The sequence below is a fragment of the Malaclemys terrapin genome, chromosome 1 (assembly GCF_027887155.1).
Source record: "Malaclemys terrapin pileata isolate rMalTer1 chromosome 1, rMalTer1.hap1, whole genome shotgun sequence".
Lineage (NCBI taxonomy): Eukaryota > Metazoa > Chordata > Testudines > Emydidae > Malaclemys > Malaclemys terrapin.
The window spans coordinates 230,388,559-230,405,142 of NC_071505.1; the positions used below are offsets into that span (position 1 = coordinate 230,388,559).

Consider the following 16,584-nt stretch of genomic DNA (forward strand, 5'->3'; position numbering starts at 1 on the left):
TTACTATTAAATATTGAAATCTAATTGCTGCTGCACTTCCACTTCTGGGTAAGATGCTATCTGAGCAATACTTCAGAGGGAGGCAGACCCAGCTGCTGGCCAGAGGTTTAAAATAATTGCCCTCAGTCTAGGAGTAAGGTCTGATACATAATTTTTAGGCTAATAGAACGCTAATCTGTAGAAACAGTATTTGTACTGATACAAGAGTTGTGTAGGCAACTTCCATAGGAATTAAACCTATCTCTAGAATTTCAACAGTTTCATGTTTATTTTGCACAATTTTTCCTTCCCACAATCAAAAAAAAAAAAAAAGTACAGCAGCAAGTGACTTTTTGAGCATAGTAAATGAAACAAGTCTCAAACTATTTACTCATTCTCTGCTCTGGTTTGTTTTAGAGACCCAAATTTTAAGACTTGTCCAGTTGTCTCTAGCAAACATTCAGTTTTGGGTTTTTTTAGACCAGTTATCATAGAATATCAGGGTTGGAAGGGACCTCAGGAGGTCATCTAGTCCAACCACCTGTTCAAAGCAGGACCAATTCCCAACTAAATCATCTCAGCCAGGGCTTTGTCAAGCCGGGCCTTAAAAACCTCCAAGGAAGGAGATTCCACCACCTCCCTAGGTAACGCATTCCAGTGCTTCACCACCCTCCTAGTGAAAGTGTTTCCTAATATCCAACCTAGACCTCCCCCACTGCAACTTGAGACCATTGCTCCTTGTTCTGTCATCTGCCACCACTGAGAACAGCAGAGCTCCATCCTCTTTGGAACCCCCCTTCAGGTAGTTGAAAGCAGCTATCAAATCCCCCCTCATTTTTCTCTTCTGGAGACTAAACAATCCCAGTTCTCTCAGCCTCTCCTCATAAGTCATGTGCTCCAGACCCCTAATCATTTTTGTTGCCCTCCGCTGGACTCTTTTCAATTTTTCCACATCCTTCTTGTAGTGTGGGGCCCAAAACTGGACACAATACTCCAGATGAGGCCTCACCAATGTCGAATAAAGGGGAACGATCACATCCCTCGGTCTGCTGTCAATGCCCCTACTTATACAGCCCAAAATGCTATTAGCCTTCTTGGCAACAAGAGCACACTGTTGACTCATATCCAGCTTCTCGTCCACTGTGACCCCTAGGTCCTTTTCTGCAGAACTGCTACCTAACCATACAGTCCCTAGTCTGTAGCAGTGCATAGGATTCTTCCGTCCTAAGTGCAGGACTCTGCACTTGTCCTTGTTGAACCTCATCAGGTTGTGTGGGTTTTTTTGGCCCAATCCTCTAATTTGTCTAGGTCCCTCTGTATCCGATCCCTACCCTCCAGTGTATCTACCTCGCCTCCCAGTTTAGTGTCCTCTGCAAACTTGCTGAGAGTGCAGTCCACACCATCCTTCAGGTCATTAATAAAGATATTAAACAAAACCGACCCCAGGACCGACCCTTGGGGCACTCCGCTTGAAACCAGCTGCCAATTCGACATGGAGCCATTGATCACTACCCGTTGAGCTCGACGATCTAGCCAGCTTTCTATCCACCTTACAGTCCATTCATCCAGCCCATACTTCTTTAACTTGGCGGCAAGAATACTGTGGGAGACCGTATCAAAAGCTTTGCTAAAGTCAAGGAATAACACATCCACTGCTTTTCCCTCATCCACAGAGCCAGTTATCTCATCATAGAAGGCAATTAGGTTAGATGTGTAACAGATGAGGTAATGATGTCCAGATGGATTAAACTGCAAAGCTAAGGCAAAACTTTGGCAGAAAAAAATTGCTTTGTAGTTTAAGCCAAAAATGGGCTGTCCCTAAACACACAATTAAGACTGAACTAATTAAGTTTCAGAGGTAAGATAGGCCATTCCCCTTCCTAGGCTTATCAAACCAGCTGTTCCTATTCAAAGTAAGAGCAGCAGAGCTTGCTGTGTGCTGCAGCTTTATCTATCTATCTATCTATGTATATGTGTATATATGTATATATATATATAATGTGTATGTAAAATTTCATGATTAAAATATCAGTAACTCCCTTAATACCCTTTACTCATAACTCAAAGCCAATTTCATTTTGATATGGAAGTATGATGGACTGCTTCATAGGGTTTTTTGACATCCCTTTATTTTAGTAACAGATGGATTTATAACTTGGAACTTCGAGTTTCATTGCCAGATAGGTAATGTTTTTAGTAGTGTAGTCTGAAATAAAAATCTCATATTCTTTGGACTGAACCTTTTTACAGTAGGCTTCTAAGACTGTTCTTAACTTAAAAGTATAAAGTGGATGATACATGTACTTTATAGTATCTAACCAACTTTTCCTTCTTACCTTTTCTCAAATAATTCTCTTACCACATTCTTTTCCTGACCTACTCTTCTATATCCTGTCTTTATCTTGCTTAGCTTAAATTGTAAACTCTTTGAACCAGGAAATATGTTATGCATTTTTCAAACCTAAATTTACAGTGTAAATAGATAAACAAGTTGTGTTTCCTAATTTAGATTTTAAGATCCTGGAGAGCTGAAATATTGTCTTATGTTTAAAGCACTATATACATGGATGGCGTAATGGATAAGTGATAACCCTTACATTTGTAAAATTAAGACACGAATTTACATCATCAATAGAATCCTTGCTGTGGGTAGAACTAGTATCTTGGATGTACTAGATCTGAAGACTGGATTTGGAAGGGAAAAGGTGGTTGGCAAGCATGAGGAAAGAGGCTGTTGTGGATGTAGTGGGGGAGGTTTTGAATGTGATGGAGTAAAAGGCAGAAACCCAGAGAGGGATATATGAAATGAGTTGGTGGGCGTAATTAGAGAGGAAGGGGATATCAGCAATGGGGTTCTTGAATAAATTGGACAGAGGTGCGAAAGTTGATCAGGGATAAAGTTACAGTAGTTGAGGCAAGAGAAGCCTGGACATGGACAATTTTAAGGTTTTTCCAGGGTTTTTTAGCAATGGGAATAGTGAGGTAAAAGATGGATTTTGGTAATGCAGAAGTAGCAGAATTTGTCAAGACTGAATATGAAAAGAATGTTGGCAGAATAGAAAGGTGCTGGAGTTCAGTACAGATAGACAGCTGGAGAGGGATTGGGGGAAATACGTATGGCTTTGTGGCACTGAATTGAAGATATTGAGACACCTGAAGGATGTCTAAGTGATATCTGTAGATTTAGTTGAGAGAGAGTTGGAAATAATGTCTGGAAAGGTAGTATCTGAAACAATAGGAGGATGAGCTCACTAAGGGCTGGTCCCCACTTAGTCCGGACTTCGGACTAAGGTACGCAAATTCAGCTACGTTAATAACTTAGCTGAATTCGAAGTACCTTAGTCCGAACTTACTGCGGTCCAGACGCGGCCGGAAGTCTCCCCCCGTCGACGCCGTGTACTCCTCTCGGCGAGCTGGAGTACCAGCGCCAACTGTGAGCACTTCCGGGATCGATTTATCGCGTCTTAATCAGACGCGATAAATCGATCCCAGAACATCGATGGCGTGCCGCCGGACCAGCCGGTAAGTGAAGACTAGGCCTAAGACAAAGGAGAGGGGGGGGAAAAAAGGAATGGACCCAGGCCTCAACAGATGGAGAGAGGAGGAAAATAGACTCCGAGGGTAATGATGACCAAATACTGCAGATTGAGCAATAGTAATAAACAATGGGAAGTGAACACAGCAGTAGACTGCAGAACCTTATTTCATATTTTTGTTTGTTTGCATTTGTACCCAGTTATTTTTAAACTCTTAACCAAGACTTGGAACAATATAGTGTTTAGTTCAGGTAGTTAAAAGTAGACTTTCAACTTGTCTGTCTCTTGCAGGTTATACAAAGGATATTTTATACAGTAAATAGGTCTTGGTCTGGAAGAATCACGTGTAATGAACTCAGGAAAAGCAGCTTTTTGCAGGTATTTATGTAAAACTTTGCAAGGTAGATATAACTTCTGCTCATTTAAAAGCTTTATTAAGATAATTACTTAAAAGGGCATAAGTAAAGATGGTATTTGTTCTTGCTTCTTCCCAGATCAATGAAGACTAAAGTGCATTGATTCTCAAGGGAGCAATTATTAATACAAGACTGTTTCAATTTAGATTACTGTGTTGTTCAGAGCTATATTTGTCTCTCACTTAGCAGTAAGTTGGCTGTCCTTACTATGCAGCTTTCTCTGGCACCTTAGCTTTCAACTCAGTTTATTAAAATCTGCTCTTAGCATGCTATATGTTGTATAAGGTCTTTGAAGATTAACAGTTTTTCAGTGGAATTATTTTAAGATGAGTGACACTCATTGATGATATGAGAACTTTCACTTATCCTTCCAGCTGCTGCTGTGACCAACAGGCATCTTGCAGGTTCTTTAATGAGATTTTCTTTTTCCTGATAATAGAATGTGGCATTATTGGAGGAAGAAGCGGATATTAACCAGCTGACAGAGTACTTCTCTTATGAGCACTTCTATGTCATCTATTGCAAATTTTGGGAGCTGGATACAGACCATGACCTCTATATTGATCCAAAGGATTTAGCCCGGCATAATGATCATGGTATGACACACGGGACAACTTTTAACAGTCTAACTTTAAGAACATAAGTAAAAGTTAACTGAAAAGCTATACCACACTTCATATGCAGTTATAAGAATATCTAGCAGCTACAGGCTGTTCTGCATTCACAAATTCTACAGTGGTTTTGGATTCAATAATCCTGCACATTTGTCCAAGAGCCTAATTTAAATATCTCTTTACATCTTACAGCTGCTCTGGAAGTACTTTGTCAGAGGCTGTGCATCTATTGTTATCTTAAGGAATCATTCCTCTCATGATTGGAAAGTTCACTTACAAACAAAATCTGATATGCCCTGCTCTCCCACATAGTGAAAAAGATCTGGGACATCATTCTGATTGCCCTACAGAAGGGAAATATTTTTCCATAGGGTTGCTTCTACTCAAGTCTAACTACTTTTTAGTCAATATTTCATTCAGGAAGGAGAACACTTCTATGTTTTTCTGCTGGTCACGATCATTTGAACCAACAAACCAGCAAAGGCAAAAGCAAGTTTGATCACATATTATAGATGACTCCCTCTTCATTCTTAACAGGAAGAAAAAGTAACAGCTGTTTAAACATGAACAGTAGAAAATATGGGTGCAAGCAGGTTGAAGGGATCGATCTTGAGTACTGCTGCACGTCTGCCATTCCCATTAAGTTCAGCTGAAATCAAAAGGAGACACTGCGTGCTGAGCACTCTTGAAAATAAGTACTACCTATTAGGTGCCTAAATATGGACTTCACAGCTTAACTTTTGGAGACACATTTTGAAAATTTTGGCCCTACACTTAAAAAGCAGGTGGTAAAGTAAGGTATGTCTTCAACGGCGCAGTTGTCTCCCACAGGGAGTGGCCGTCTCCTTGTTGCTGTCAGTCTAAAATTAGACTAGACCAAGCACTCATACACATTGCAAGGAAAAATATGGACGTGGAAGGGGGTATTGATATGATAGCCTAACAGGTCTCTTCCCTCTCTAATTTTTATGATTTCAGCTTTCAGCTGTATCATGCCTTTTTTCCCCTGAAGCAAACTAGCTGAGTGTCTCCCAGTTCTGGGAATAAATAGTGAATAGGTTGCTGGTGTCCCTTAGAACAGTGGTTCTCAACCTTTCTGGACTACTGTACCCCTTTCAGGAGTCTGATTTGTCTTGTGTACCCAAGTTTCATCTCACTTAAACTACTTGCTTACAAAATCAGACATAAATACAAAAATGTCACAGCACACGGACTGAAAAATTTCTTACTTTCTCATGTTTACCATATTATAAAATCGATTGAATATAAATATTGTACTTGCATTTCAGCCTACAGTATATAGATGAGTAGAAACAAGTCATTGTTTGTATGAAATTTTAGTTTGTACTGTCTTCGCTAGTGCTTTTCATGTAACCTGTTGTAAAACTAGGCAAATATCTAGATGCGTCCATGTACTCCCTGGAAGACGTCTGTGTATCCCCAGTTGAGAACCACTGCCTTAGAACATCATAATGTTTTTCTGCAAGATATGTTCAAACAGGAATTAATTCAAGGAAATCCTATAGCCAGTGTTATACAGGAGGTTAGACTTCAATGATCACAGTGATCCTTCTAGCCTTATAATCTATGAAATGTTTGGTGATAGCAAAAACAAATATATACTACAGGACAAGGTATGACTAGTTAGCCTTTTACAGAAGCATGGGGGGGGGGGTTTACTTTGAAATGAAAGGTTTCAATGGTTAGGTTAATCAGATGCAATTCTGGTTCTCTTTTCCAATATTAAACTTTGAAATGTAGAAGTATTGTTTGTAAAACATACAGCTCTTAAAGCCTATTAATTCCTTAGTAATATGTTTTATATTCTAGTAGTGAAATTACACTTAGAGTATGCTGGTAGAAAGCACCATAAAACTACGCAAATAAGATCAATCATTTAACCAAAGACACTTCATCTTTAGTAAAACACCAGAATTGGTAACAGAATAAAAACATGTATCTCCAAACTGTGTGTCAGTTAAGTATTATCTTTGTATATTAAAATTCCTAATTCCAGGTTGGCGCGCTGATGAATTATAGGGCTTCTAAAATGTAAAGACCCTTGAAAGCAAGATTAACTTGTTAAGGCAATGCTTGTTAAATAAATACTGATCTAATAGGCAGTGGATTATACTGTGTATTTATTGTCCTAGAACTTGTGCTTCAAGTCAGAATTTAAAGCCATTTGGACAAATTTTGGAGGCTGTATATGTCAAATGGTCCCATCCATGGGCACTCAAAGATTAATGAGAGATAATCTTTTGTTTTACATACCTCTATATTTATGTAATTAGGTGGTTTTCAATAAATATTTAATCAGCTAAACACAATATAAAACAAAAATGACCTTTAAATACTTCTAATAATTTTTTCTCTTTCACAGCTATATCAAACAGGATGATAGAGAGGATATTTTCAGGAGCAGTAACAAGGTAACTTTTTTATATGCTGATTTAAATATAGGTAATCCAAATTAATGGTCAATCTTGTTTATGAAAAATTGAAAATGAAGTCCTAGAACAGAACAGTTGAGTTCCACTGAAAATCTAAAGCTAATTTCAAGGATTCAGCACTGTCACTCCAACGTTTAAAATCCACTGTTTCAACAGGAATTTTTGTGTTGCTGGTGCACAATGAACTCTGTGCAAAGGTCTTTGATTTTGGTAAATAAGGTAAAGCAATGTTGACCATTACTTTGTAAAATCTAATTTGGGTTGGGAGGAAAGTGAAAAGCAATCCTGGCTTTCTCTGCTGTTTTATCTTTCCATTTGCCAATTTAAAACTTTAAAGGGACTCCAGTTGGAAACTCAAATTTTCATTTGAAATCTTTCTACTAGTGTTATAAGGTTAATATAACTAAAGTTAGAGAAAATTTATCTTAAGTGTGAGTACTTTGTGCATTTGACAACACCGTATAGGAGCTTCAGTATTTTTTTTTATGGTCATTTGTATTTCCTGTCTCATGGAATAGTTATGATGACTAGGGCTGGCTAGAAAACAAGAATTCAATTTCAGGAAAAACTGAGGTTTTAACATGTAGTTCTGCATCAGAATGAAAACTGGACCGGTCAGATTTTTTTTGTTTAAAAACAAGAGAGAACCACCCTAGAATAGCCAGTAGTCCAATGCTCACTTGGGATATGGAAGACCAGGATTCAAGTCCCTGCTCTGCCTGATTCTGCCTCTCACGCACTCTCTTTGGCCCAATGAATATGTAACTATTTACACCAGTGATGGGGACCACTTCAAAATAGCGAATGGAAGTGTGGGCCATTTTGGAAATTTAGACATTGTCTGCAGACCCACAGGGGTCCACAAGTTGAAAACTACTGATTTACACAAAGTGAAACAGCTCCAACAGGAGAGAAAGAGACTGACTGACTCTATGGCCTGGTGGTTAGGGCATATCATGAATATAGGGAGAATGGTAGCAACCTTTATGTATGCTTGGCAGCTGTACTGGATTGCCTTACCTGTAAAGGGTTAAGCAGTTCAAGTTATCTAGTTGGTACCTGACCAGAAGGACCAATGAGGAAAGAAGATACTTTCAAATCTGGGGGGGGAAGGATTTGTTTTGTGGGTTGTTCTCTCTGGATGGAGGGAAAAGCCAGCAGGTACACGATCTCCCAAAAACCATACCTGGAATAATTCAACTAAAACCACAGAAACTGTAAGTAGAGCAAGGAAATGAGTTAGGTTATTTTTTGTTTTGGCTTGTGAATTTTCCTATGCTAAAGAGGTAGTTTCATTTCTGTTTTGTAATTGTGAAGCTGAGTCCAGAGGAGAATCCTCTATGCTTTAAATCTTTTCATTACCTGTAAAGTTACTGTCCATCCTGATTTTGCAGGTGTGATTTTACTATTTTCTTTATTTATAAAGTTCTTCTTTTAAGAACCTGATTGATTTCAGTGTCCTGAAGACAAAGGGTTTGGTCTGTGCTCACATTGCTAAGGCAGTTGGTTGCTATTTTATTCCCAAGCCTCCCCAGGAAAGGGGGTGAAGGGACTTGGGGGGATATTTTGGGGATAGGGAGTCCAAGTGACCCTTCCATGAATATTTTGTATAAATCACTTGGTAGTGACAGCAATATCAATCTAAGGAATTAGTGCCTTAGAGAGGTTTAATCTAAGATGGTAGAATATAATCTTAGGGGGTCTTTCATGCAGGTCCCCACATCTGTACCCAGAATTCAGAGTGGGGCAGGGGGAACTCTGACAGGGCACTTGCATGAACCAGGCAGAGTAGGGACTTGAATCGTGGTCTCCTACATCCCATATGAGTGTCCTAGCCACTGGGCTAGTGGTTATTCTAGAATAGCCTCTCTTATTTTGACCTATACTTGAAACCTTCATGACAAAACCAATAAGTTTGAGTGAAAAATTCAGTTTTGATTAATTGGCATTTTTTTGTCCAAAAAAAACAGTTGAACAATTCTCAGTCTGCTCGAACAACATCACACTCATGCAGTGCTTTTTGGCATCTCTCATGCATGCTGTTCCTGAGGGCTAGCAAAGGGGTCTTGACCAGTAAAAACAGGAATTCTGTACAGGAGAAATTTCACAATGTGCTAAGCAAGGCTACTTATCTGATTATTTTCTTAATTGGTCAGTTTTGTAAAAATCGAAGTTCTCTTTTGGAAGGTATAGGACACAAAGTTGCTTAGAAACTGTAATTATCAGTGCAGCATAAAAACAGAAATGAAATGGAAGTAAAACCAAAAATAATTCAGAAAGTATTTTTTATTTATATATATATATATAATATGTGGGCTGTCAATCGCAGATAACTCATGCGATTGGATTCAGGTGTCCCAATCAATCTAGCTGTCCTCCCTGCCTTCTGGAAAGATCTTAATTGGCCCCAGGTGTCTTAATTGACCTTGAGCAGCTGCCATTTGCTTATCCTGGTTACAGGGCTTTGTTTAGCCTGTGGCTAATATATCTGTCTTCCACTACTTTACTATAGCCATCTGGCGTTGCCCCGTCACATAACATTGTTTTGTTTTTGAGTGCAGTTATGTAAAACTTCAGAGCCTCCAAGTCCACTCAGTCCTACTTCTTGTTCAGCCTATCGCTAAGACAAACAAGTTTGTTTACATTTACAGGAGATAATGCTGCCCTCGTCTTATTTACGATGTCGCCAGAAAGTGAGAACAGGCATTTGCATGTCACTTTTGTAGTTGGCATTGCAAGGTATTTACGTGCCAGATATGCTAAACATTCATATGCCCTTCATGCTCCGACCACCATTCCAGAGGACATGATTCCATGTTGATAACACTCGTTTAAAAAAATGTATGTATTACATTTATGCCTGAACTCCTTGGGGGAGAAGTGTATGTCCCCTGCTCAGTTTTACCCATATTGTGCCGTGTATTTCATGTTATAGCAGTCTCGGATGATGACTCAGCACATGTTGTTCATTTTAAGAACACTTTCACTGCAGTTTTGACAAAATGCAAAGAAGGTACCAAAGTGAGATTTCTAAAGATAGCTACAGCACTTGACCCAACGTTTAAGAATCTGAAGTGCCTTCCAAAATCTGAGAGGGATGAGGTGTGGAGCATGCTTTCGTAAGTCTTAAGAGCAACAGTCTGTTGAGGAAACTACAGAACCTGAACCATCAAAAAAGAAAATCAACCTTCTGTTGGTGGCATCTGACTCAGATGATGAAAATGAACATGCGTCAGTCCGCATTGCTTTGGATTGTTATCCAGCAGAACCCGTTATCAGCATGGACACACATCCTCTGGAATGGTGGTTGAAGCATGAAGGGACATATTTACGTGCCAGATGTGCTAAAGATTCATATCTTGCAATGCTGGCTACAACAGTGGCATGAGAGTGCCTGTTCTCACTTTCAGGTGACATTGTAAATAAGAAGTGGGCAGCATTATCTCCTGCAAAGTAAACAATTTTTTGTCTTAGCAATTGGCTGAACAAGAAGTAGGACTGAGTGGACTTGCAGGCTCTGAAGTTTTACATGGTTTTATTTTTGAATGCAGTTATTTTCTGTACATAATTCTACATTTGTAAGTTCAACTTTCATGACAGATTACACTACAGTACTTGTATTAAGTGAAGTGAAAAATACTATTTCTATTTTTTAAAGTGCAAATATTTGTAATCAAAAATAAATAGAAAGTGAGCACTATACACTGTTTTTTGTGTTGTAATTGAAATCCATGTATTTGAAAATGTAGAAAAAATCCAAAAATATTTAAATGGTATTCTATTAACAGCGCAATTAATCACGATTATTTTTTTTAATCGCTTGACAGTCATATATATCAATCCGAGAGTGCTTGGAATGGAACAAAGGAAGAGTGACAATGATATGTTTTGGCAAAACATATCATTGTCACTCTTCCTTTGTTGCTTTCCAAGCACACTCGGATTAGGCTACAAAATGCTGTGCAACTTTTGTATTTTTAATTCAAATGTCAGCCCCACTTGCTGCCTAAGCAGCCATAATCCTAGGACTGGAAGGGACCTGAAGAGGTCTTCTGCCATGAATACAGGTGACTGGACTAGGGCTAAGTATTGTCTAGACCATCCCTGACAGGTGTTAACCTGCTTTTAAAAATCTCCAGTGATGGAGATTCCATAACCTCCCTCCCTAGGCAATTTATTCCAGTGCTTACCTACCCTGACAGTTAGGACGTTTTTCCTAATGTCCAACCTAAACTGCCCTTGCTGCAATTTAAGCCCATTGCTTCTTGTCCTATCCTCAGAGGTTAACAAGAACAATTTTTCTTCCTCCTCCTTGTAACAACTTTTTATGTACTTGAAAATTGTCATCATGTCTCCCTCAGTCTTCTCTTCTCTCGACTAAACAAACAGTTTTTTCAATCTTCCCCCACAGGTCATGTTTTCTAGACCTTTCATCACTTTTGTTGCTCTTCTCTGGACTTTCTCCAGTTTGTTCACATCTTTCCTGAAATGTGGTGCCCAGAACTGGACACACTATTCCAGTTGAGGTCTAATCAGCTGTCTTAAAGACCCAGCTGAGAATTCCTCCTCACCCTATTCTGTGCCATCCACTTCCCCGTTCTTTCATACGGGATGTGTTAGGACTGGGACAGCACATGGAGTGTTGCTGATCCTGAGCCAGAGTTGCATTCCCTAACTTCAACTGCGATGTAAGCTTTTGTTAAAATTAACAAAATTAACATGAACAAAATGACCCTTTTACAGTGGTGAAGTCTAGTCCCAGTTTTGTTGCAGTATTTCAGTGCCTTAAAATACTTCTTCATTCTTGTTTTCCATTTGTCAATACTTGGATTGGTCTTTAAGGGGCAGAAAAGCACAGAAAGAAGGAAAACTTAGTTACGCTGATTTTGTCTGGTTTTTGATATCTGAAGAGGACAAAAAGACTCCAACTAGGTAAGAATTAACTGACACTTGCGCATAACTAGAAACTGGCTTTATTGACCGCCTCTAGCTATAAACTGGCAGAACATACCTATCTGACCTGACCCATGAATTTCCAAAGCAATTTACATTTGAAGACTTCTAATTAGTGTTTTTAATCTGTATGTTTCATTTGATTTTCTTTGGCCTCTTTTCAGCTGTTGAGTCTGATTCATTTAAAGAGGGGTTTTGTGTTAGAGGAATGTTTTCAAATATATCAGGCTTAAACAATCTACCTATCCTTCATATAAAATTGTTCTTTCTTGCTAGATTTGGTAATTTTCAAAGCTCTTACTTTCAAACAAGGTCTTCCTTGAACATGTTCATTCCCTTCTGACATTATAGTGAGGTTAGAATGCCGAATGTGTGAGACTGATGTCACTCCACAAGCAAAGTGAATCTGAACTAGTAAGGAGGAAGTTATTAACCCAACACCAATCTATAGAAAAAGTAGGATGTAAAAGGAAGCTGGCTAAGGAAATTTCTTTACGTCAGTGTTCTCTTTTCAGTTTTGGTTCTTCATTAATTCCCCTCAAAGCACTCTTTTAATGACTATGAATATGGTTAACTGAGGCTATGTCTACATTACCGCAATAAGTCGACATACGCTACGCAACTCCAGCTATGTGAATAATGTAGCTGGAGTTGATGTACCTTAGGTCAAGTTATCCCAGGGTCAACGGGAGAAAATCTCCCGTCGACTTACCTTACTATTCTCGTCGGGGGTAGAGTACAGGGATCGACTGGAGAACAATCTGCAGTCAATTTGGCAAGTCTTTACTAGACCTGCTAAATCGACTGCCGGTGGATCAATCTCAGAGTGTCAATCCCTGCCATAGTGTAGACCTGCCCTAAGTAGTGCTGCTATTTTATGGGGTTATATTTTATTCAACCCTAATACTGAGTAGGGATAGGCTCGCAAATAATGAACCAAATTCTGCATTGCTATATGGCATCAAAGACTTTAGTAAGAGCTGCATTATGATAGAGCAGAACTATGAGGTGTTGATGAAATATAAGGTAGTCCTTCAGTGTGAACTCTTGTAGGAAGCCAGAATTTGACTCTTAATGACTTCACTTTCCAATGACTTCACTAGGAATTGTGGCCAAATATCGGAGGTGGAATTAGGTCCTCCTACCTACTTAATTTACAGGTATTTTTAAAATGCACAATATAGCTTACCCTGTATTGTATCTGAGTCAGCACCTGGTGAGAGAAGTGTTTATGCAGAAGTTTGCTATATCATGATAGTCTGTTCTTGACTTAATGCAAATCCCTACTAGGTATGCTTAAAGCTATGCAGTGGGATCTGTGAGCTGTCCAATGTCTGTAAAAGTTTTTTAAAAAATTTAGACTTTGCCAAGACCCATTCATGCAGTAAACAGTTAGTGTTATCACTTATTTCAGCATTGAATACTGGTTTCGCTGTATGGATCTTGATGGGGATGGTGCGTTGTCTATGTATGAACTGGAGTACTTTTATGAGGAACAGTGCCAAAAACTGGATAACATGGCCATTGAACCTCTGCCTTTTGAAGACTGTCTGTGCCAGATGCTGGATCTTGTAAAGCCACAATGTGATGGTAAGGGGCTTCTTTCCATTCTAGAACTATTTTCTGCTGCCTCAGATTAATTTGGTCTTGGCCTATGGGGTCATCACGGGGCTGTGTTGTGAATCTGCCTTTGCTAGTTGATCAAGCTTAATACTCCTAGTTAAGCAGAAGTAGCTGCTCACTGATCAGCCTAGAATATCAGTTGCTTTTATAGTAAGAATCAGATTGTTAGGCCTAATCTTCATTGTTAGTTCTGAAAAAAAAAAAAACTAGATCAGAAAATACTGATATTGGTTAATAGTATTGGTTAATAGTTCTGTAACAGGGGTCCTTCCACTGGAACATGTTTGTTCTTGTGAAATGAAATGTCTGCTGAGTGAATTACTTTGCACCTTAAAATCAAGAGGACCAATTTTAAAATTTTTTAGTCTTTTCTTTATATGAATTCATATGCTCCTTCCCATAGCTAGGTTGATTGTACTCAAAAACTGAAATCCTGCGTCACTGACTGCGACCCAGGACTGTCTGTCTCACTTTAACTGACAGGCTCCATACTGCAGCTTTAGTTTTCTCATTTCACTTGTGCTTCTACGAAGAAACCTAATGTTTAATAGTTCACTTATCTTTTAATCTCTGCCAATCAACTGTGGAATGACTTGTCTTAGACAAGGGCAATCATTTTCAAACGTGGGTGCCTAATGTTAGTATCCTAAATCCATATTTAGGCACCTAAAAATGGCCTGATTTTCAAAAAAGTTGAGCAGCTCACATTAACTTAAAATTCACTAAGGGCTTACTGCATTTTAATCCTCCTAAATTTGACCCTTAGCTGATGAAACCTACAGAAACTCAAGTTTAATATAGAAAATGTTATTCCTGATGACACAAACTCTTAAATATTAAGCAAAAAGAACAGGAGTACTTGTGGCACCTTAGGGACTAACAAATTTATTAGAGCATAAGCTTTCATGGACTACAGCCCACTTCTTCGGTATGCATCCGAAGAAGTGGGCTGTAGTCCACGAAAGCTTATACTCTAATAAATTTGTTAGTCTCTAAGGTGCCACAAGTACTCCTGTTCTTTTTGCGGATACAGACTAACACGGCTGCTACTCTGAAACCTTAAATATTAAGTGGGCATCAGGCTGTAGCGACTGATCCATTCCGTAGTTTTCCATAATCCAAGTAATTTTGCTTGTCTTTTCTAAACTCCTTAAGGTACTGAAGTGTGCAACAGTAATCTGTATCCCTTATTCTGCTTATTCCCACATCTTCCAGCCACTTTCATCTGCTCCACATGTTGCATGTTGGAAGCTTTGGCTTCTAGCTCAGGATAAGGCTTTGGAGTCCATCAGTCTGTTATATTTGACACTACACATGAGTCAGGCTGTCCAAAAGTAATGTCTAAATGTCTGGCTGACTACGGTTAGAGTTCCTGTAACCTATTTCAGTAACAACCAGCCTTGTATTGGTTTCCATCCAACAGATTTGCAGAGTAGATACATGAAGTTCCAAACATATAATGTATTCACAAAATATCATTGCATGGTCTCAGAATTGTAGCATAAATTTAGGCCTGGCTATCTGTTGTTTTTTATTTTAAAGGTATAGGATGAGTAGCTCAGTTCTCTTATCTTTCAGAGCATCTATTAATTTTTCTTGTGGAATCAAATTTCAATAATGCTTTCTTATTGACACTTTTTATGGTATTATCTATACGTAGTCTTATTTTTTTCCCAAGAGATTTCCTGTACTCAGTTCTTAGACATCCTTGGATTTTAATAGTCTCCAGGAGTGTGAATCTGTTGTACTTGCCTATAATTTTTGTTCACTGAACATAGTAATTATTTTGAAGTCACACTCTCACCACCCACCTTCCCTGCTCAAATTAAGGGCTATTTAAAGGTTACAAAACTTGTCTAATGTGGTTGAAAAGAAACTGACTTAAGCACTAAAATATGCTGTGAGTTGGGGAATTGCCCAGATATTAGATCCTCACAGACAAAGGACAAGGGAGCTAACCAGCACCCGGGCGGGTGTTGAACAACCATCAACAGCCATTGTCCAGCAAGGGAGTTACAATTCAATGACTCACTTGCACTTTGCTGGTGTGTGGTGAAGCTGGAGGGCTGAGGAAGGGGTAGTGGGAAAGGAGAGCTGGACTGAAGCCGAACATGCTGTTCATGGACTGGAGGAGGAAGAGGCAGGCGGAGGGATTGTAGCAGGAGGATAGTAGGGGAAGCTGTTGTGGAGAAATAGGTGAGGGACCTGGGAACAGATGGACCCCAGCAGAAGCTACGTGGACATCCAGGAAGACTTGCCTCATGGGGGTTCAGGGAGCATTGTTAGCCCTCCATGGGAAAGGAACTATGCTTTTGTACGTGTGGGGGAAAATAAATAAGACAGCAGCGAGAGCACAAAACCAGCTGAGAAGTTGCTCCCAGTTGGTTCTGAAACAGCAGGAGCCCTTCAAACCCATAAGTGTTTAGAGAATGTGTCATCTTAACTAAGGAGTTAACCACCCTAAACATAGCCTTCAATTCTGCATGTGACCCTGCACAGGCCAACACCTGTTCTTCACTGACCAAATGTTGAATTGAAGTTTTAAATACTCAAGTTTATCATTAAACCAGTTTTAAGGCAGATTGGGACCTGTTATAATTTCTTTATATAAGGCACCCAGAGCATGTCAAATCACTCTCCATCAGACAGGCTACTGAAAATTGTAACTTTAAACTGAAATAGTGCTGATCACCTTACAGCTTTTTAGTTCTTGAGCAAATGGTGACTCTTTTCCTTTTAAATTTTCAACACATTTGCACTTTCAGCGAAGGGATGAATTACAGCTCAATCAGTTTATATTTTTTAATATTTTACTACTTATCTCTTAATCTTTTCCCAGAGAAAATTACTCTCCATGACTTAAAGAAGTGCAAGTTAGCAAATGTGTTCTTTGATACCTTTTTCAACATTGAAAAATACCTTGACCATGAGCAGAAGGATCAATTTTCTATGTTGAGGGTAAGTAAACTTTGTCTTGTTAAACACAAACATATAAAATGTAATATCATGC

At 39.0% G+C, this 16,584-nt stretch overlaps 1 protein-coding gene across 5 annotated transcripts in view; it reads left to right on the top strand.

The window, feature by feature from the left end:
* PPP2R3B (protein phosphatase 2 regulatory subunit B''beta) overlaps window positions 1-16,584 on the top strand; it is a 100,491-nt gene that overhangs the window by 73,578 nt on the left and 10,329 nt on the right. For all 5 annotated transcript variants that reach the window (XM_054008707.1, XM_054008702.1, XM_054008686.1 and 2 more), the window contains 6 exons: window positions 3,807-3,893; window positions 4,371-4,527; window positions 6,929-6,977; window positions 11,841-11,930; window positions 13,366-13,541; window positions 16,414-16,532. In XM_054008707.1, the coding sequence (XP_053864682.1) occupies window positions 3,807-3,893; window positions 4,371-4,527; window positions 6,929-6,977; window positions 11,841-11,930; window positions 13,366-13,541; window positions 16,414-16,532 (678 nt within the window). The remainder of the gene's footprint in view (window positions 1-3,806; window positions 3,894-4,370; window positions 4,528-6,928; window positions 6,978-11,840; window positions 11,931-13,365; window positions 13,542-16,413; window positions 16,533-16,584) is intronic.